This window comes from Bubalus bubalis, chromosome 2 (genome assembly GCF_019923935.1).
Source record: "Bubalus bubalis isolate 160015118507 breed Murrah chromosome 2, NDDB_SH_1, whole genome shotgun sequence".
NCBI lineage: Eukaryota > Metazoa > Chordata > Mammalia > Artiodactyla > Bovidae > Bubalus > Bubalus bubalis.
Genome location: NC_059158.1, coordinates 90,996,912 through 91,020,659, shown reverse-complemented (window position 1 = coordinate 91,020,659; position 23,748 = coordinate 90,996,912). Strand labels below are relative to the sequence as shown.

Sequence of the window (23,748 nt, the reverse complement as noted above, 5' to 3'; positions counted from 1 at the left end):
CTAAAATCCCCAGGTGCTTCTTGCGAGTATGTGCGTGCATGTGTGTCCATGTTTTCATGTGTGTGGAAGAGGGGGCGTCATCTGACTTACCCCTCCTCCAAATACACTGGTCACTCCAAAAGCCAAGCCAAAGGAATACAGACTATTTTTGACCCATGCTAGACAATTTTTTCCTTGTAATGATGACAATCTTAAAACAATTTAGACACAGAAGTACTGAAAGAATGAAATTTAAGTGTGGTTTCTGAACCGGAAATCACATTTACCATGAAGCAGGCGCTGTTCCTGTAACTGCAGAGATCTGAACTCCACCCATTTCTTCTTCAAGGTTTGCTGAGAAAGAAGAAAAAAAGTGCTAATTATTAGGAAACCCCAGAGAACACAGCAATGTACTTTCAGGGGTTCAGATTTGTCAATTCATTTTTTTTTCATTTCTTTCTAGCACTAACAGTCCCTCTCATTCATTTGAAAGATTTTTTTTTCTGTGTGATAGGGGAATATAGGGAACACCAATTTCTCAAGAAATAGTCTAGTAGCACCAACGAATTGAAACAATGACATTGTTTCAATAGAGATGACAGAAAATAGAAACAATGACATTTATGTTTTTTCATTTTAAATTATTGGAAAAGCAGATTGCTTGGGTTTGTGTCCATTTACTAGCTGATTCAGCAAGACTTTAAACTCTAGGCTTCTCTCATCTATAACATGAGGACAAAAGAACCTAAACCCTTGGATTTTCATGAGGATTATAAGCATTAGTAGATGAAAATGGGTGGAATGGTGGATACAGCTTAGTAAATGTTCAAAAAATGCCATGATCATTTTGAATGGACACAGAAATGTGGTACATGTATACAATGAAATATTACTCAGCTATGAAAAAGAATGAAACAATGCCATTTGCAGCAACATGGTTGGGCCTAGAGATTTTCACACTAAGCAAAAAGCAAGTCAGAAAGAGAAAGACAAATACTATATGATATCACTTATATGTGGAATCTAAAAAATGATACCAATAAGCTTATTTATAAAACAGAAACAGATTCACAGACAGAAAACAAACATGCTTATCAAAGGGAAATGGGGCAGGGGAGGGATAAATTAGGAGTATAGGATTAAGACATATACACTATTATACATAAAACAGATGAACAACAAGAATTTATCATATACCACAGAGAACTACATTCAGTAGCTTATAGTGACATGTAATAGAAAGAAATCTGAAAAATATATATATGTATAACTGGATCACTTTGCTGTACATCCAAAACTCACACAATATTGTAAATCAACTGTATTTTGATTAAAAAAAATACCACCATCATTCTATAAGCCTGGATCACTAACACTATCTTTTCTGCTGGATATCTATTTCTTTTCTTTTTTTTTTTAAATTTAATTTAATTTTATTTTTTAACTTTACAATATTGTATTGGTTTTGCCATACATCAAAATGAATCCGCCACAGGTATACATGTGTTCCCCATCCTGAACCCTCCTCTCTCCTCCCTCCCCTCCAAGGGAAGCTGACCAACTGTAAAAGATATCCTTGGAGGACTAAACTTAGAACATTTCTTAACAGTTCTTGACTTCTTAACTGCTTCCTTCCTTGGCTGCCCCGTGCATGAGAACAGTGGCCCACAGAGGTATGAAGGGGCTGCTATAATGGTCACGACTGCACATGAGGCCTGGCCTAGCCCACAGCCAGGCTGCGGATGGGAGTCGAACGTCAACAAAGGAGAAGGCACCTGACGAGACAAAAAGGCTCCTTCTCCCTTCTCTCTGCTTTTCACTCCACCCCTTCTTTGCCACTTCAGGTCCACAGCAAGCCCCCAGATTTAGGTACCCCACCACTCAGATTTGCCTGTGGACATTTATCAGGAAGGAAAGGCAGCCTAATTAGAAACAAGTGGTCCTTTGTACAGATCAGTCTGGAAGGGGTAGACGAAGGCTAAAATGGGAGAGTGGGGGAAAAGTACATTTGGAAGAGGAAGACTAAAGGAAAAGAAAATATTACAAGAATGCCATTAAATGTTTAAGGGGGACTCTGGCTGTTCAGGGAATGAACAATCACTGGGCAGGACTTTCTCAGCCTTGATAACAGTAATATATAACAGCACTCCTTATGCCCGTCAGTATAATATGTAATCAATAAATCAAAGACATAAAATACCTCGCTCAGTCAATTCCTTGTTCTTTCTATACTATAACATAGTCTACCTGGCTCTAAGACTGCTGGGCTACCTGAATTATAGCTCTTATAAACCTGAGGTCATGTGAAGGTCAGAGTCAGGAAACCAGGAAGTACAGAACCCGCAGGGATCTGGCATATACACTAAGCCCTTTTTTCTTTCTTAAAGAGGTTTATCTCTAACAAGAGAATAGAGTCCAATTGGGGAGCATAAGGATAGACCAATACTCAACACTAATTATAGGCAGAAGAGGAAGTTGTATTTCTGTACTTACTACCTATAAATACAAAGTCAGGACTTGCCAAATAGTTTCTGCGAAAATAAAGGTTTTTAAGTATCAAATCTGTTGATTTGTCCCAGTCATCTCAGTATGTCGTCACTTAAACCAAGAAAATACCAGTGTAAAGAGCAGCTGTGTCAAAGTGACTAAGAGCTTTTAGTCTGTACTGAAGCTTCCTTATTTTGTTCAAAGTCTGTTTTGGTCTATTATTAACATCACAGTGGTGTATTTGGACAAATCTAACCTCTCATTATTAGAAGAAAATTGAAGCATAGGTGAGATCTAACCCTACTAGGCCACATCAGCTCAGCTCACTGTGCCTAAGTCAGTGCCTATCATACTGAAGCTGCTCCTTAAATGTTGAATAAAATGAAAGGGTGGCTTCCTGAAACAACACTCAGCTGTCACAGACTGGATATTTGGTTGAATATGTCTCCAATGTTTTCATTCTCCATGAGACTTTAGATAAACATTTCCGTGGCACTTTACTACTTATATACCACCTGGGCTTCCCTGGTGGCCCAGACAGAAAACAGTCTGCCTGCAGTGCAATGCAGGAGACCCTGGGTTTGAACCCTGGGTCAGGAAGATCCCCTGGAGAATGGAATGGCTACCCACTCCGGTATTTTTGCCTGGAGAATTCCATGGCCAGAGGAGCCTGATGGGCTATGGTCTGTGGGGTCACAAAGGGTAAGACATGACTGAGCAACTAACACTACTTTTATCATGTTTTCATAAATAACTGTCCTAAAAGTTCCAGATTAAAAAATAAAGGTTCAATGTGGCAAAATGATTCCCAAGGGCTACAAACTCAGTAAATATCAGAGAATAGCTCCCTCAGTTAGCCCATTAGATGTGCTGTTTTCATGTCAAACATTTGAATCATAGGTCACAAGAAAGGGAATCCCTGAAAATTTAGCTCAAAAGGGACCATTGTTTCTGAAGAAGAGGTCGTGGCCACACAAGGAACCTTTGTGAGACATGATGCCACTAACGCAGCAGGATGCGCAAACTAAATGTCATTGCGTGAAGGGGAAGCCAACCTGACTCTGGTTAATAGGTCAGACCCAGACATTTCTAGCCCAAGTGATGAGCTGGAAACCTCACAATTACAAGATTAGAAAGGCAACAGAAATGAAAGATGATGAACAGGAATGAACCCAAAGTTCTACTAGACCTGGAGAAAAAGAAAGAAGTCAAGAGAAAATTAGACCCTACGTGAGGCAGAGACAAAGACAGGTTTCCTGCTTGAGAGAAGAACCTTGGTTAAGCTCTACCACCATGAAAAGGAGGCTGAACAAAGCTGCTAAGGGTGACTATAGCTCATGGAAAGCATGTACCCACAGGGCCAGGAGCACATGAACGCAGCCTCACGACCCAAGCTGCATACTGGCCCCCAGGGAAGGCATCCAAGCTGCCAGACCTGGCTCTGTACTGGAAGTCTTGAGTTGCAGAGCAGAGGCCACTGCCCAACTCACACTGAGTGGCACAGAGAGGCCAAGGGAAGCAGGCAATCCACACTCTCCAGAACTCCACAGAAGTTTAATGATAAGAAAGACAACAAAACTGATAATCAGTACATGAATTCTCTCCAAACAAAAAATAGAAAAGTGTTCAAAGACTTTAAAATAAAGAGTATTTGCAATCCTGAGAGAGAAATGTGATGTTCCTAAGAACAAGAAATTTTAAACAAAGGAAGAAAAGAAAAGATAGGCATGAAAAAGAATTATTTGAAAATAAAAAATTAATTTTTAAAACTCAATAGAAAGAACACATTCTATACAGAACACAGACAACATTACTGAAGATATTATGAAGGAATTAAAAAATAACATAACAATGAAAAGAATTGAAAAAAGAATGCAGATATGGTAGATACATACACATATATATGTATAAATGAATCACTTTGCTGTACACCTGAAACTAACCAAATTGACTGCAAATCAATTATACTTCAGTTAAAAAATTAAACAAAAACATAATGTGATACAAAATCTGAAAGGGTGGTTAAGAAGCATGGAAGGTAAATCAAAAGATTCTGAAATGCACCTAGCAGGAGTTTCAGAAGATTATCCAGGGAATGATGAGGAAGGTATATTCACAGAGGTCAAGCTGATAATTACCCCAAACCGAAGAAAGTCACAAAAACTGAGGACACAGCAAGTTCCCAGCAGGATAAATTTGGAAATGAATCCAAGCCTAATGAGACTGTGGTGAAACTATAGATCAGGAAACACAAAAAACTCCTTAAAAGCAATCAGGAAAAAGATGAATAATTGACCAAAATTGAAATACTGGGTTTTTAAAAGATCCCCAAATGGGGAATCCTCTAGAGAGAATTGCCAAGGGAAAAAAAAAAAAGACATAAAAAGTAGTACAAATGAAAATGGGGACATAAGCACAGCTTGTTAGAAAAGAAAAAGATGAAAATAGAATGTTTATTATCAACTTTGTGCAATAAATTTGAAAATTTCAAAACTTTACTAGCAAAAACATCCTTCAATACAGCTGGCTCAAGCAAACAAACAAACAAAAGCAGAAACCTCGAGCAGTCTTATAAAGAAACCAAAACCAAGTTTAGAAGTATTCATATCAAAAAGAACCCCAAGGCCAGGTGATTCAGATAGTGTTACAAGAATTCTACCAGAGGACAAAAAGGGGAAGAGATTCCTCAGCTCATGCTAAGAGCCTAGTAAATTCGATACCAAAACTAAAGAAGAAGATTAAAAAAAAGATAGTCTGAGAGAAGAAAATTACAGGCCGTTCTACCTGTAAAATGAAGTTACCCTCAACAATTCTAAAGAAAATGTCAGCAGGCCAAATCTACAAGTATATAAAAAATATAAATTATGACCATAATTTACATAATTATGCTATACTTATTATACTTATGTAAATTATGGATTTATTATAGAAATGCAAGGGTGTTTTTACATTAAAAAATCTTTAAATGTTATTCACCAAACTGACAGATTTTTAAAAATAAATAAGACCATCTCAACACTTACAGGAAAAAAATGTATCTGATACAAGATAATATACAAGCACTTTTTTACACAAGTAAAAAAGACCAGCAAACTTGGTATAGAAGGGAGCCTTCTTAACATGAAAAGTATATCCCTAGAGATAAGAAAGAGTCAAAAGAACTCCCTTTATGATCAAGAGCAAAGCAAGGATGCCTACTAGTTTAGTTTCTATTCATCATTGTATTATAGACCTTACCCAACATAGCAAAATAAGGGCTGAATATCATTCCTAATAGATAGTTACTATCTTCATGAGAAACTCAAAATAATCTATAGATAATTAGAAATTATATAGTCTGGCAAAGTGTTTGAGTATAATAACAGCGTAGAAAAATTTATTTCACACAGCTATGCATAAACCTCAAAACAATATTTTTAATAAAGTAACTATATAACAATAAAAATCATTTTACAAAGGAATAAATCTAATAAAAGATTCATAAGATCTATCTACATAAAAATATAGGGCCTTATTGAAATACAAAAAATAATTTAAAATTATCTAGTGAGATAGTCTGTCAGTAAGAAAGCTCAATAGCATACAGATATCAGCTTTCCTCAAATTGATTTATATAAAATGATGCTACCTATCAAAACTCCAAAATTAGTTATAGAATTTGACAATCTGATTCTAAAATGTGCACAGACAATTAAAGAGCCAAGAATAACCTAAAAATCTTGCCCAATCAAACATCAATATTTATTACAAAGGTAGAATAGCTGAGTCTAAGGGAAACAAGTTAATCAATGAATCAGAATTAGAAGTCTGTAAGACCCATTCATATATGGAACTAGTGTAAAAACAGAAGTTTCATTTCAGGTCCAATGGGGAAAAGTAAAGACTGTATAAAATAAATGGTACTGGGAGAACTGAGTTTCCAAAGAGAAAAAATAAAATAAAATTGGAATCCTAACTTATACTACATAAAAAATTAATTCTAAGTAAAGTAAAGACTTCAATATTAAAAAATAACACTTTAAATTTTTTGGAAGAAAATATAGAAAATGCAAATTACCTACAAAAGATAAATAATTAGGAGATCCCTCACAAACAAAATATCAAAGAACAATAGAATCAAACTGCTAAGGAGACAAAACATCACCTTAGAATAATCCAATTACCTATAAAACTCTTTAAATAGCAGCAGTAAAATAAATATTTTTCAATAAAGACCCACCCACTCTCACTGAAAGAAACACTATGGCAAGAAGGAAAGTGAACCCAAAAGTAAAGAACAGAATATGAGAAACGGGGCAAGCCCATCAGTTCACAGGTTGGTATACTTGCTCATTACCAGCAGTTAGGAATAAAAACCTGTCTTTTATTTTGAAAATTGATAGAATTTTCTAAAGTAAGCAATAATAAGGAAGATGGAGTCTTAAATGGATGTTTAAAGATGTTAAGATTCGTGATATTCTGGGAGAGGATGGAGGTGTTGAAAATTTTCTAGGTTAGAAAAACACTAAAGTATATATATTAAAACTTTAAGAGAAAATGTTCAAAGCACAGAAAATGCTTATAAACATGCAAATATGTGTCGTGCAAGAGAGTTCTTTATTCCATGAAACATAAACCTATTTTTCACTTATGTTTTAAATAACATTACTAGCTTATATTCTACATTTCTTTCCTTTTTTTCTTACAAAAGGCTGAAACAGCCAGTTTTACTTTTTCAAAAAAGATTTTCACTAAGACTCTCTTCTGCAGAAACAAATTAGCTTTCGAAAACCTAAAGATAATATGATGAGCTATTTACTCCTTACAAAACTTCAATGATAAAATGTTAGAGACTTTTTTTAACTTGAAAACTAACACTCACTATTTGCAATATCCTGAAGGTCCTAACCAATATTATAAGAGAAGAAAAAAATAAACTAGTTGAATAATTGGGAGTAAAGGGGCAAACTTTTATTATGTTCAGATAATATGTTTATATAAAAAATCCAAGGGAATCTGCAAACACATATAGCCAGAATAAAGGGAGTTCAGCAAGACTCTTGGATTTAAAACTTTATATAAATATGAATAGCAATAAGCAACTGAAAAATTAAAAGACCACATTAATTACAGCAAGAAAAATTTAGAAATAATTATATTTATTAATTAAAAATACAATTTAAATTTATTTATTATATAGGAATAAATCTATCAGTCCATATGTAATATACATTATATAATGTATAATCAGTGTAAATATAAAATGGATGAAGAAAATACAGAATGTTTTTGAAGTACATAAAAGACTTGAATGGAAAGACACAGACCCTGTGTTTGAAGTAAGGAAAGCAAAAATCATAAAAATGTTCATTGATCTCATTTATTCTATAAAGACAATTCAATTCTTATCACAATCTAACAGAGGATATTTTTTTCAAAGAATTTTATAAATTGATTCAAAAGATCAGAGGAATAAGTAAAATGATAAGAATATAAAACTAATGTTGAGAAAGAAGAAAACAGGGCTTGTTGATAAATTAGATGTGGGAGAAGGGAGGAATACAAGATAATACAGAAATATGGTAACTCTACCCTCTTGGGCTCAATAATTAAGATGCACATAAGTGAGGTCCTAGATTTCATGGCCTGCCAGAACTTCCTCACTCTAGGAAACAGATTTTTAAGACCCTCAAAGAGCCCAGAGAATATTCACTGAACATCCTGCATTGTGCAGTATCTCCTGAAAACTTCAATTTCTTCTCCAGAGTTGACAGTGTATTTGCCAGCAAAAGTAGATTCAAAGATATCCACAGGAGTAGAGGAACTTGATCTTTGTAGTAAGAAGGAGGCGAAATGGAAGAACAACAGAAAACGAAAGTCCCAGGCCTTCCTACACCCATGTACAGCACTTGGGAAAATGACAGCTCCTCCATCTTTGTTTTTTCCCAAACAGAATGTAAATCAAAAGAGGTCACAGGTGCATTAATGAAAACTTCTTCAGGAGATGTGCTTTCCTGTTGCCTTTCTGAGCCCCATAGACACACAGAAGGAGGAAGGAAGGAAGTGATTTGCCCTGGTTTGTAAATTTAATATTCCTGCAAAGGTAATTGTATGGCTCTTGATAATTCAGCAGTTTAGACTCATCACGACATTTCATCTTCAAGGGCTATCTCAGTTCTTCAAATAGATCTTTATTCTTCCACTCACACATTCAAGGATGAAAAATTTGCCTCACTGTATTAAATTAAATTACCTTTAAAACTTGCAGCTTTGCCTCAAGCTCTGTTCTTTTGAGAATCATTGTTCCATTAAGAGTCTCTATCCTGTTTTAAGAAAAAAAAGGAGGGGGGTGGGAAATAACATGAGTGATTCTCTCAAACAAGCACTATCCCTTACGGAGTACTACACTCTGAGCACAGACTATCCTCAAAAAGCAACATAAATGTCACCATTCTCATGGCACTTCAAGTATCTGGATGTAAGCCAAACCTTCTGACAACATTCAAAGAACGAATATGGAAAAAAAAAAACACACCTTTTGAGAGGGTGACTAGAAGAAAAGGCCCTGGTTTATTTGTAAACTGTAGCTCATTTTATAGAAGCCACTCTAGGGCAATGATGGTTGTTCTCTACTAGAACGTATTGTGTGGTCTGGCTGAACCACCTCTTTCATTTGGTGGGTATTCATTGGGCATCTACTATGAGCCAGACTCTAGACATCATGCTAAGCGTGAGGAATACAGCAATTGAAAACCCGCACTAGGGCCTTTCAAACAATGAAATCAAAAAACTACTTATTGAAATGGGAAAATCTCTTCTACCTTAAGAGTCTAGAAAATTTTACCTCTGTAAATTGCCCGAAATTTAGAACTAGAACAAATAGGATCAACACTACTGAGATATTAACTTTCAAATGACTCATCTCAAAACTTTTAAGTGTACAACTTTTAATCCTTGAATTATCAATTTAATGGTGTTCTTTCTCCCTATACCAAATGCCTTTCTAAAAATAAAGAGACTTGTTCTATCCTGAGTGATTTATTTGTTTTGTGGGCTCAAGTTAGAAGACTTTATTTTGACTACTAAACCATCATTCTGAATAAGATAAATATGACGTATGAGTTACAAAACTAAGCATCTTTTTAAGTATTGGTTCAAAGCCATTCTGATAAATAAGCTGTAACTCTATAAGGATGCAAGAAATTTGTCAAGGCCTGGTAAAATAATAATATTAAATGCAATCTATTAGGTATAATGCTGTTTCCAATAGCATTATACTCAAGACAATGAGATGATAGCAAGCCAACACATCAGCTTTCTCATTACGGGCTCTTGACTCTAGATGTTAGGGAGGACCCATGTGAATCTGTTTGGTACCTTCCTGTTGATCTGACCTACCCAAGCAACAGATATCTGTGGGCAGAACTGTAGGCATAGATTGGCCGCTGTCTTCAGTATTTGTACAAATTGTCTCTCATTTCCCTGACCTCTGGATTTCCACCTGTCTCCACCCACTACTCTTTAATCATACAGCTGCAGTCTGCCCACTTCACCCATTTGGAATACAGGTTTCTGATTCTAACCACCAGCACGTTCCCTTGAACATGTTCCTACCTCATGGATTGAAATTTCTCTGGAGCTAGAGTGGGCCCCATCCTTTATCCTGAACTCATAGCAACCATAGAGTTGGATACGGGCCTCTTCCACCACCAGTCATCTTTCAAAATTACTCTCACACAACCTCCCCCACCCCCCCAAAAAAAACACCCTTTGAAGTTTTAGACTAGAATCACAAAAGAGTGTCCAGGGAATTTTTTATTGGCAGCTTGCAAGGAACAGCTGTGGGAGAGCTGGAAAAAGGATCCTGGCATCCAGAGCAGATGGTCAGATCCCAGCTCAGGCACTTACTAGGTGGTTGGTTTTAACTAAACCTCATTTCAGCCTGAGTCACTTCGTTTATAAATAGGAATAAAATCAACTTCACAAGATGACTGTAAAGAATAAGTGAGATAATCAGAATAAATTCTAAACTATCAAACCTGACTGGTGAGACCCATGCTCTGCTTGCTGGAGAACGCTCTGTCTTCATTTCTTACTCTACTCTTCTTAATTCACCAGCCACCAATTAATTACACTGGCTATCTCTCTATCCCTTGAACATGCCAAGCCTACTTTGATAACTCAAACCTCTTTTTACCTGAAATGTTCTCACCAGGAGTTCATCGAACCAACCCTTCTCATCATTTCACTCTCAGCTCAAAATTCACCTTCTCAGAAAGGACCACTTTTAACCCTTAAGCTAAAAATGCAGCCTTCTCACTCAGTGTTTTATCCCATCCCTTTTGCTACTTTCTCCATAATAGTTATCATAATTTAAATATCAAAATATCTTATTTTTGTGGGCTTTTCTTACCTATCTCTTTCCATAATTAATAAAGCAATAGAAGAGTCTTTGTCTCCCCGAGCCTATCACAGAGCTGGAAATATAGTATTTGCTCAATAAATATTATTTTAATGAATGGGTGAATTCCATCTTTGTCTTGTTAGGTTCTAAGGGTGGAAACGTCAGTTGAATCTCTACTGGGGAAGCAAGCCTCCCATTAGTAAGTTGGGAATAGCAGCAGGTGTCAGTGTACATGTTGCAGGCCAGGAGGGCTGAGCAGACTGCTCTTTCAGACAGAACCCTAGGAGGGAAAAACAACTGGCTGGTGGTCTAAGAAGAAAAAGCTCAGCCCTTCTGAACTTTCGTTTGCTCTAACCACAGGATTATGTCAGCCACGGAAACTGGATTCATTCCTCTCTGTCTAAAGAGAATGTGGGCCAGTTTAATTTGTATCAAAAATAAAATTTTAAAAATGCTATCCTTCCCACTCAGACGTTGGGCTACTGATGCCCTCTGACTTCAGATGTTGACAACATGTTCAAGTTTGAGGAAACCTTGAGAAACAAAAGGAACCGAAAGAAACGTCTGTACCCAATCCCCAAGCTATGGTGTGCTGCCTCCCTTGTGATCCTGAACAAAAAACCTATTCATTCACTCAACAGGCATTATGAGAGACCGTAACAATTTTTTAAGCCCCATGGGAAGCAACCAGATAGTTACGTTAACAGGTTTCCTGCCGATCTGATCAGGTCAACAACTTGTTTGTGGGTAAAGCCTTCTGTGCTCACACCATTGATTTTTGCAAGGACATCACCTGGGAGATGCCAAGAAAAATGAGTGTTAAAATGGTTGGTTAAATAATCTTTCCTGACCCACATATGAAACAAAACACACAAGCCCCAAACCTTGGCAACATAAAGGAGCTGAGGAAATTCAAAGCAACATCCTGACCTTCACCATCGAAAAAAAATTTTTTTCTTGCTATTTAAATAATTCCAAACATAAGCATAGTTCTGACTTACCAGCTTGCAGACCAGCGCAGTGTGCTGGGCTGTCCTCCTGGATTTTGCAGATCAGGGTGCACATATCTGCGGAGCAGGTGTTCTGGTTTGGGAGCCTGTAAGTCTGTAAAATGAGAAAGATACATAATTACTATTAAAAAACTCAAAATCTATTTGTCAAAAAAAATTAAGCAGTGTCAATTACCTTACATAACATGATACATAAGTACAAAGAACAATTCGGGAAGCTTTTCTGAGTATAAATTGAATATAAGGACCAATCTGACACTTCTCCCACACATTCTATAGCTGACCCCATTCATAAAAAAACACCTCTGGGGCTTCCCTGGTGGCTCAGTGGTAAAGAACCTGCCTGCCAATGCAGGAGACACAAGTTGGATCCCTGGTCCAGTATGATCCCGCATGCCAGGGGCAACTAAGCCCACGTGCCACAACTACTGAGCCCGTGCTCTAGAGCCTGCGAGTCGCAACTACTGAAGCCCACATGCTCTAGAGCCTGTGCTTTGTAAAAAGAGAAGCCACTGCAATGAGAAGCCCACTCACTGAGACTAGAGAGTAGTCCCCACTCACTACAACTAGAGAAAAGCAACACAGCAACAAAGAACCAGCACAACCAAAAATTAATGAATAAATGTTAAAAAAAAACACATCTCGCTTAAGAAAGAAAGCAGTGTAAGACTGGTTTAAGATGTAAGACTTTCATGCCTAAGAGACCACCTGATGCTATTGTGTATTTAACAAGAAAAATTCAGTTTCTCTTTCCCCAGTAGGATAAAACAACAGTAGCCAAGAGCAGAGAGAAAAATCTCTATGTGGTTCTTCCAAGCTAAAGTACTTATTACAGGAGCGTAGGAAACATTACACATCCAGCAAGGGAGATATGCCAACATTAATTATTTTAAATCAGAATTCTGCAAATAATGACAATCTGCCCTTCATTAATTCAAAAGTATTATAATTGACTCAATTATCTTCATTCCTGAACGCTCGTTGGTACACCTGCCCTGAATACTCACCAATTCATTAGCCACTCGACTAAAAGATAAAAAGTTATGCTTCGCCTCTTGCCTCAATTTGGCAAAAGCAACTTGGTTTTGTTTTTCCTTTCGATTTGTACCAAGAACACAGCACCAGTGTTTGATGAATAGAGTGGCCCAGTGATCTATATTCTTCTTTTTCACATATTAAAGTTATGAGGTCTAGTTCCATTTAGAATCAAAATCAGCATTCTGAGTAAGTCTTCCTAATATCTGTTTCCTAAAATTAAACCACATCCCAGTACTGCTGCCTTGTGGAAAAACTAATGTCCAGTGTCCATTCCTTTATATTTTAGACATACAGTTTCCAGAACCAGCAGAACCAGAAGTCAATCAATGCAAGAAACTTCTAGAAACTTGACTTTGTTAACCTTGAAGGGATTTCTATTCACTCTGAAAGGCATTTAGAGTCCCCCTATCTTAAAGGCAGATGAGACTTTTAGAGATCATGTAATCTACTTTCAAGACCCTGATGCTAGGAAAGATTGAAGGCAGGAGGAGAAGGAGATAACAGAGGATGAGATGGTTGGATGGTGTCACTGACTCGATGGACATGAGTTTGAGCAAGCTCCAGGAGTTGGTGATGGACAGGGAAGCCCAGCATGCTGCAGTCTATGGAGTCACAAAGAGTCGGACATGACTGGCAAACTGAACTGAACTGAACTGAATTTACTTTCCATCAATATCACAGATTCCTTTAACAGATTTTTTTTTTTTTTTTTCCCAGGGAATCTTCTTGCCACTGCCCAGGCCCTTCCAGAAATGAAGCATGGTCTGGTTCATACAACACATGGACCAAAGCTATGAGAGACCTTCCTTTGGGAAACCACTGTTATAATGATTCTCATTAGCAGTGAGAATTTATGCTCCATGTCCAGGAAGCAAAGTAAGTACCGTGAAGGGGAAACGTTAGTTGATGTAGCGCACACTTGCGTATATGTTTGCCACAGGTGTAAAATTTGTGGTTAGAGATAGGCAGAGGTCCCAAAGCTTTGGAAAGAACTAATCAGTTGGATATTTTTCTTTTGCTCAGTCATTTCCTAGAGACACAAAAGTACACTACTTTCTCATGCCTTCATTCTAACACTTGTCATTTGCCTACCTTCTACTGGAATCAGGCACATTACTAAGTACTTCACATATGTTATCTCATTTAAAATGCCTAAGAACCTACTAAAGTAGCACTGAAAGAACACAAATTCAGTTGTAAAAGAATCTAAGGTATGTGTTCTGGTCTTGCTACATTACTCTCCATATCAGCAAAACACTAACATCCATGGAAACCAGAGGAGGTCGACTTGTTCTCTCCCAGCATGCCCTGTGCCCCACTGACCAGGACCCAAATACATGTTAACAAATGGAGGCACAATAAGGGTATATGAGTTTCTACTTGGCCTTTAAAATATTCTCAGAGCATGCCCCCTATTTGACAATCACTATAAACCTTGTGAGTACTAGGTAATAGGTAACGCATAGAGCTAGTAATGGAAAGCATACACCCATAGGGAATTTGCAGAGGAATGGACCCTTGCATCACTAAAATAATATGCTACAGTCCAGAGGTGAAGCCATCATTCACATGAATCCACAAAGGTTCAGGCCACTATAACCTGCTGTCTACTAATGAAAGTTTTGATTCTTGCTCCATGTAGTGTTTATGGTATGAAGGAGAAATGTGGGAGAAGCAGTGATACATCTATAGAAAGATGAGAAGAGATTCTCCTTGGTCACATTAAGTAAGGATAAATGAGTAGTCTCTGCTTCTGTTTTCAGTAGCAATCACTGCACATCCTCGGGCATAATTCTCATTTGAAAAGAAGTGGTCACAAAAAGCACAGTGTCTCAACAATACAGAATAGGGAGTGTTTCATGCAAATGAGTAATAAGAGAAAGTACTATGCTTCTAAAGCCCAATGAAAGAATTAGAGATTTCACCAAATTCAAAAGTAGAATTCAGAAAGGAGAAGGTCTCTTCTTTTCTCTGAGAGCCTTCTCCCTGCCCATTGCAGCTAAAGTTCCATTTTGTTTATTCTTCAAATGCATCTTACAGAGCAGCATCCTGTTCCTAATCTTAAAACACACTGAGTTTCCAATTGTTGTGCTGATAATTAGTCACCAAAGTTTTCTGAAGCCAACACCAAAGTTAAGATATAAAAACTGATGTTTTGTATGAGGATATGATTATGCAGACTGCTTCTAAAAGAAATGCAAAAGTGTACTGGAAAAAGAACACAGTAATACTTAAACTACTCTGTTGCGCTTGATTAGACAAGACTTTGTTTGACCTAATGCATCATACTTACAAATATAGCTGTGAAAAAGCAGACAGCAAATAAGATATTAAATTCTTAGGCTTTTAAATAGAAATCCATAAAGACTTAAAATTTCCTACAGCATGAGGCAATACACACATAGAGCCAAATATTAAGTATTTTCAAATAATAGTTATAAAATGTTATCACTAAGGAAAAGAGTACAAACTTCTCATAGAGTCCAATATGAAAACTTTAGTATTTTCAAATGTAATAATAACTATAAATGAATAGATACAGTCCATATACACAAATATATTTCCTTCAACTATCTCTGAATACTGAAGTGTAGGCAAAATCTGATGCACACTATAAGAAATTATTAGGCAAAACCCATCACTAATGCAAATATATAAGATTCACTTATAAAGAGTACGTCATTCTCTTATTTATGAGCTGACTGATAGCAAGAATTTCTGATCAGTCTCAGACCGACAAGAATAATAAAGCAAAGAGAAACAAGAAGTTGAGCAAATCTCAGGGTGATTATTTTATCTGCTTGAATGTTTTCTTTCCTTGATGGTACCCAACAAACCGAAAAACTACCAAAAACAGCCACACATAGAACACAAGTCACAGCCTCTATCAATCCCTAAGCCCGACTTCATTCTTTCTTTGTAAATATCATGACATTGCCAGTGCCACTTTCTTAATTAAAAGTCTGGAAAATATGAAAACTGCCCACCTGAATTTCAAATCCAAATGTTCCATTATCTTGTTTTTCCACAATAACAAGCTTTCTGTAAAAAAAAAAAAAAAAAAAAAAGCTAGGAATGAAGATCAAAGTGTCACATTTGGCACATATCTATCATTACAAATAACTGTCAATAAAAAATAGCTGATGTTTGTATAAACTGTAGTATGTATGACTGTGTGTGTGTGTGTGTGTGTGTGTGTGTGTGTGTATGAGATATCAATGTCCTGGAAAGCTGTGTTCCTAAACATCTTGATGAGACACCAAAAAATAAATGAAATTCTTTACCTTTGAGACCAGGAAAAGTCACCTACAGAACTTGACCTTGTCAGAGCAAGCTGAAAAATAAAAGTACACAGTTATTGAAAGATCCTTAAGACACAACTGTAAAATGTTCTAAATCAAAAGGACTCTTCTTTGGCCCCACTCCTGGGAAATTGTTACAGAAAGGCAGTAATTTCCATTCTCTAGTGATAGCAAAGGACAGCTGGGAAAGGAACCATTCAGGTATTCCATTTGAAAGATTAAAACAGGCTTCAATAATAACACCCTATGGCAAAAGAGTTAATGTAATGTGGCAAAATTCCAAAGCTTCCAAAAAGAACTTCATATCTAATCTGTATCTAAAATAGCCTCTGAAAGTTTAACCACAGCAGTTTATAATCACACTGAAATCCAAAGGAAAAATAACACCCATAGAATGGCATATAAAACCAAATAGTTGATAGTTTGGGGAGATGCTCATGAAATGACTGTTTATTGTAATTGTTCAATATGTTACTGTTTTTAGAAGGATAAAATCATCTAATACCTAGAAGCATAATTTGGGTAAAATGAGGGACTCAAAACCTCAATAATTTTTATGATTTATTTTTGCAATCATTTTAAAAGAGTACAGTAAGATTTCTATCCAAGAAAGGAAAGGAACTTCAGAATGGTATAAACATTGTAAATGGCATAAACTTTTGCTTCCCTGGTAGCTCAGACAGTAAAGAATCTGCCTGCAATTTGGGAGACCTGGGTTTGATCCCTGGGTCAGGAAGATCCCCTGGAGATGAGAATGGCTACCCACTCTGGTATTCTTGCCTGGAGAATCCCATTGACAGATGAGCCTGGCAGGCTATAGTCCATGGGGTCGCAAAGAGTCAGACAGGACTGAGCAACTAACACTCTCACTTTACTCCTCTGCATGTTTTGGGAAGAGATCATTTAAAGATAAGCTTCCAGGATACAGTCTATCATTATAAATAAAGGAAAAGTTGCTGAAAGGTATCATCTTTTTTTTAAGGTAATTATAGTGAGTTTTGTATGTTTTGTGTTGGTTCTTTGCTTAGGCATTAACAAATGTTAATCAGCTCTTTCTCAAGTGTTGGTCCAGGGTTCCAAAACAGAAGTTCATGCTACTGGTTATTCCAAGGTGTTTATTTAAGTGGCAACCTATTATGCTTCTTATGTATCAGTGACTACAGAAAATACCAGGAGATAATGCAGGAGTCCAAACAAATAAAGGTAAAATAGAAGCTAACAGCCAAATTGAGAAAAGTATGCAGAAGAAATTAATGCACAAATGAAATCTTCATTAAGGCATTTGTTAGAGAAGCTACATCACTGTAAGGAATTTGAATTACCAAGTATAAAATGCCAGCATTCTCACGAATTTTCTTGAATGGTTCAGTGTTCAGAATTTGGCCACTGGTCAGTATTGCTAACCCCGTGAAAAAACTGACATCTTCCTACAATAATAATAAATTTATTATACTTTCCTCTTTTATTAGTTCTGGGCTGAAATCATTTATATCATCTTGAAGACTACAACAAGAGAAGGCTCAGAACAGAGGAAAAAAACAAACAAACAAACATTTCTCTATATTTGCTTAAAAAAAAAACCCTAATGGTGGGAAAGATTGAAGGCAAAAGGAAAAGAGGGCAGCAGAGGATGATACGGTTAGATAGCAACACTGATTCAATGGACATGAATCGGAGCAAACTCCAGGAGACAGTGAAGGACAGGAAGTCTGGCATGCTGCATCCATGGGGTCACAAAGAATCAGACACGACAGCGAGTGAACAACAATCTATTTTTAATTTATAAGGACTAACTGTGGAAGGCCTATTACAGTTTGTATGGTTTGTTTCAGCCTGATTTTGTCCTGATAAGTACCATTAACAAGGGTGGGGACCATTCAGCTATGCAGTGGGCTGCCTTCTCGTGGAAGAGAACAATAAACTTGATATGCCCAAGCATTCTCAACCTCTCAACTATACTGTATTCATATTTTCTTAATTTATTTTCATTATCTCCATTTGCTTGGCTTGTATCCTTATTTCAGATGTAAAGTACTTAGGCAGGTCATATCATGCTATCTGTAAATCATAATGTGTTTATATTTAAAAATATTATTCTTGCTATCAATACTCATCAGATTATGTCTCATATTTATATATGTGGAAGCATATATGTATACTTATATGAAGGGCAGATGGGATTAAATACCTCACTTCTGTTCAGAATTACTTGTAGCCTTTGGGCCTTTTAGGGGATGTATTCATTTTATTTCTACCCCAACACCTAGCACAGGGTTTGGAATAGAATGCAACCATATAAACAGCTAAACAGAAAAACAGAAGTAAACCACTAGATAACAATACAATCAAGTAAGTGGTAGTGGGAGATGCAAAGTTTTATAAAAGAGTCTTCAACTCTGTCCATTAAATTAAATATTCATAGGAAAAGCTCAAAGGTAGACTTTAAAAATATAAAATAAAATTTAAAATGGAAGAAAACAAACAAGGATTAAAAACAAAAACACACACACCTTAATTCTAAAACAGCAAGAACCATAGCAAAAGAACTAATAGAAAACAAAGTCAGTCAAACTCTAGCTAATTGACCTGATTAAAATGGAAATATCTGCCTAGAATAATATGATATGCAGAGCAGATACTCAGCACTTGCGGATTGACTTGGGTCATCAGTGAAACAAAGAAAAAAGTCAGACTAAATCAAATTATGAATTAGTTTCCACTCAGGATCAGCAATGAGCCTGTCATAGGCACTTAACATTAAATACACAACTGATAAATGAATGAATAGTTCATTTTCATTCATTTAGCAGGAATTAATGAATTCTTAAAGTTTTGAGACTTTTTCCTCATCAATTTTAAATACACCTTTGCTAAGCAAATAATCATAGCATTGATGAGAATCTCAAGATTTCATCTCATCCTCCATTAACCTGCCTTCTAAATCAAAAAAATCATTCTAGATAGATTCAAATACAAAATTAAGTCCACAAGACAAATCCAAGACCTCTGTAGAAAAGGAAATTTCCCCACCTCTCTTGGGCTAACCTTTCTACTCTAGCTAATTAGATTAAAATGGAAATTTCTACCTAGCACAGCATGAGATGCAGAGCAGAAACTCAGTTCTTGTGGACTGACTTGGGTTCAGTGAGAAAAAGAAAAAACTCAGACTAAATCAAATTATAAATTAGTTTCCACTCTGGATCAGCAATGAGCCTGTCATAGGCACCTAACATTTAAATTAAAACCATCAAATTCTCTGACACATGCCACATCCAGACACAGTACCTACTTATTTTTGATCTGAACTCTCAGACTCAGGCAATGTGGAATGTTCTTAGGGTTCAACCAAAAGAATGTTCTTAGGGTTCAACCAAACTATCTGTCTAAGTGAAAAGAAGTATATCTGAAGTCTTATCGAAGATTTTACATTTTAGAACAAGTTTTGTCTGCAGCCCTCTCCCTGGAGTGAGCAGCCTTCTTTTAGAATCTGACCAGTGGAGTCTCTGCTCCCTAGACTGCCCTCCCAACCCGAGTCTTATCTCGGGGCTGGAGGGATGACACCAAAACTCTTGAATGAGGAACTGGTATGCAACAAACAGCATATGCTGGCAACAGCTGTCTTTTATTACACATTATCTAATATGAGAAGTCTAGGTTTAGCAATTTGGCAGGGCTGCAAACTGCACATTCAATTATGTCTCCTGAGAAGACAAAGCTCCTTAACCCCTTGCTAGCTTCTGATCCCTGGGGTGGGAAGATCCTCTGGAGAAGGGAATGGCTACCCACTCCAGTATTCTTGCCTGGAGAATTTCATGGACAGAGGAGCCTGGTGGGCTACAGTCCATGGGGTCACAAAGAATCGGACATGACTGAGCAACGAACGCTTTCACTTTTTTTCAGCTTCTAATATAAAGATGCCTAGGGTTTGGGCTGAGGATCCCAACTCTTGTGTTTTTAGTCAGGTGATTTAAAAGCTCACCAAAAAATGTAACGTAGTTTTTGCTGCTATGAGATGATTCACAATGTCCCTCTTTAGTGGGAAACAAATACCAAATATTTCAACAGTCAGTTTGCAAAAAATAGGAATACTCTGTAGCAGAGCCAGATAGTCAGCCCTGTAGAGGAGCTTGTAGTTTCATACTGTAGACACTTCTGCTGCTAAGTAACAGCCTGCTACTTCCTCTCCCCACTGTGTACTCATTTCCTGAAAGTGTCATGAGTGGGGGAAGGGGCAGATACCTATTCACAGATGAGATATTTTTGTTGTTTGTTTCAAAAGTCCACAAATTATGTGTTCTGCTCCCTTTCCAGTACCCTACCTCATTCTCCCAATTCTTCCATGAATACAGGTTTTTCCCCTTTTCGAGTCAGGAGGCTTAGAATAACATGGCTCTGCAGAAATATTTTAAGACTAACAAAATAATGGAGCTGAACTCAATTTCTTAACTATAAGTGCTCTTGAGGAATGTAAATACTGTACAACGCTGCAGCTTCTCAAGAAAATCTTATTGTGGGCTCATGAATCTCTTTCAAGAAAAATTTTTGGATATATTCTCCAAGCGCACCACAATATGGATTAGAGAATACTTATCAAATTCTTTTGTAATGAAGTTAACAGTTTTCTACTAAAAGTATTCATTAAATGATCAAAATATCTTGTTGTCATCAAGAACACTTAGGAATTTTGGTGACAGATGAGTGTGTGGCCAGAAATAAAATAAAAGCTCCTGAAGGGCAGAACCCATCTCAAAAATACATACAAAGTCAGCACAATATTCTATATCTGACTTAAAACTGAAATCACCCTTCCAGAAGTTGTCTATTTAGTAATAATTTGATAACCAAAGAAAAGCAAACAAAGAGAAGCAGTTTGTGGTTCCACGAATGCAGATTCAGTCTTCCCCTCTGTTTGTCAGTTTTTCACTATAGCATTCAGTGAAAACTGCTTTCCAAGGGTGACCTACTGCCCTTGGGGAAATGGGTGTAAGGCCCATGGCTACTCTCTTAGTATCACAACATTCATCAAGATAACCTTACTTCATACCATCTCCTTCCTACAGCATTTTCCATTACAGGGATTTTTTTTCCCTAAAACTGTGTTCAAAAGTAGGAGACCTCACTGGGAGTATGTCACCTACAAATACAGGTATCGAGATAATATAAACACAGAGAAATCTATTTTTAAATAATGTTAAGTGCAAACACCCAATGATTCTGAAGATTAATCTGAAACTACAGGCTAACCAGATACAGCTTTGCACAAACCAGAGCCAGCGATAACAAGAAGTATGACTTGTTGACGTCAGCACTGAAAGGGTTGAAAATAACAGTGGGCAGAAAACACCTGCTGTGGGATTGCTTCACAGAGATCTCGTTGCCTGCAATGCACTCAGTGCCAAATGAAGAGTTATTCTCTAAAGACCAGTTAAAGGAAATGAACATCCATTTGGAAAATTCTAAATGGTTGGAATAAACTTGCATCAAGTCTCATTGATGATAATTGTACAGAATCAAATATATCATATACAAATGCTTTGTTTTGCTTTTTATTTTCCTTCAGTAAATTTCACAACGGTAACAAAAAGCCATCTAAATAGGAGGAGTCTCACCACGGGAAAGAATAAGAGGAGAGGGAGAAGAAAGGATCTACAAAAGATGTGAACATATAAATAAAATAATTGGTGAGGAAGTGTGTGTGTATGTGTACATAGATATACAGATTACACACACACACACACACACACACACACACACACCCCCCACATCTGTATCTCATATACCTAAATCGTTCTCATCTTCTCCTATAGCCTCCCTGATTGCTTCTTTTCAGTTCATGCTTTCTTCACTCAGACTTAAAACCAAATGTGGCTCCCTGTTCTTCACTGCTTTTCACAGCCAAGTCTTTGTGTCTCTTCTCCATTCCTTCAGCTCCTCTTTCTCCAACTACTGCAAAAATTGCTCCCGCACCACCAGTCTCTACCCACTTATCAACAAGCAAGTTTCCAGAGTAAGGTTCTGGACTGAACCTTAGACTGAAAACCTTGTATTCAGTCATGCTCAGTTGGTTCCCTGTGTGCTGGTCAGATTACTACTTCCTCGGGTAAGTGTCCAAATCTTATGAAAAGCAGCCCAGCTCTGAGGTCTCCCCTCCTCTCCCACACAGACACTTATCGGGTCCACCTAACACAGTGATGTACTGTTACTTAAACTGCCCTAAGGGCCCCAAGATCTGTACCTCAGCATTTTAATTATCCCTTTGCTCTGGAATACCCTTCAATATCCAGTATATCTATCCTTGAAGGTTGTATTCAGACATGTACTTGGGTTAGAGCATGTATGTTACTTTATGTTGTATAACACCTACTTGTTCTGTCTACTCAATCGTAAACCCTATAAGGCCAGGAAGTTTTCCTTCTCATCTTTATACACCCTACACTGCTATACACCTGAAAAGTGAATAAAGGTTTTGGTACTTCCCACAGGGGCTTTATTTTCAGACAGTAACTCGATAGGAATGTTTTTTATTAAATTTAATGTCATAAAGTCACTTTGGAATTGAAAAAGATCAGTCATCCAAACCAGAACAAATTATTCCCTTATCTCTTTTGAAACATACCAAAGAATCAGCTATGTGCATCACTGAAAAAAGATCATGACTCTTCCACTATTATAACTCTGTAATCCTGAAATTAGAAGGCTTAAGAGGAACATACAATGTGCATGCAAGATTTAAGGGCAAAACTTCATGCTTTAAAAAAATTTTTAATATTTTTGTATTCAGATGTGTACGTGGAGCATTATAGCAAGCTAACTAACCAAAATCTAAAGAGATTTTTTGGTTTAATTCTTTTTTACAAGTTGGAAATTGAAAAAACTTGCAACAAATCCAGCTGGACATGGATTTTCCCAAATGAGTTTTCCTCTCTAGGGAAATACTTTGCAATCACAATTAAAATAATAACATAATCACTGAGTTATTTAGCACATACTACATATCAGTCATTCTGTTAAACACTGTGCATTTCTTCACTTACACTGCAGAAGAGCTCCGCAGGATGGTTCTATTACTATCTTCATTTCAGAAAAAAAGCAAACTGAATCTTAGAGAAGAAAATGACTTACTCAAGGTTCCACAGCTACTAAGTGGCAGATCTTGCACTCATTTATCCAATAAAAGTCTTAATTCCCAATAATGTGAGGTACATGCCAGTGCCCAGAACTAAAGATAATTTTGTCAATAAAACTTACACTAAAAAATAATGTATTCTCCTTGGATTATGAATTGACATGACTATTAGAGACTGGGAGAGAGGCTGGGAGGGAAGGACTCAATGGGAGACATACAAGAAAAAGGAACAATAATTCTCAAACTGGTTGTGTCTACAATACACACCATCTTCAAGTTGATATGCTTAATGATTTTTAAGTCATCAGAATACCTCTTGTAGTGAGAAAATAATCTTCTTTCAGGTTTTGCCTTAAAAATGTTTTCTTATGGTCTTAAATCTTAAGACTTAATGACTAGAGTGTGAGTTCTCTGGGCTCCTTG

At 36.8% G+C, this 23,748-nt stretch overlaps 1 protein-coding gene across 2 annotated transcripts in view; it reads right to left on the bottom strand.

Moving 5' to 3' along the window:
• The window catches only part of LOC102406644 (cytohesin 1 interacting protein), an 82,494-nt gene that overhangs the window by 5,738 nt on the left and 53,008 nt on the right, over window positions 1-23,748 (bottom strand). For both annotated transcript variants that reach the window (XM_006067560.4, XM_006067559.4), the window contains 6 exons: window positions 16,182-16,231; window positions 15,885-15,939; window positions 11,851-11,953; window positions 11,549-11,642; window positions 8,699-8,768; window positions 267-333 (listed from right to left, as the gene is read on the bottom strand). In XM_006067560.4, coding sequence (XP_006067622.1) covers window positions 267-333; window positions 8,699-8,768; window positions 11,549-11,642; window positions 11,851-11,953; window positions 15,885-15,939; window positions 16,182-16,231 — 439 coding nt within the window. The remainder of the gene's footprint in view (window positions 1-266; window positions 334-8,698; window positions 8,769-11,548; window positions 11,643-11,850; window positions 11,954-15,884; window positions 15,940-16,181; window positions 16,232-23,748) is intronic.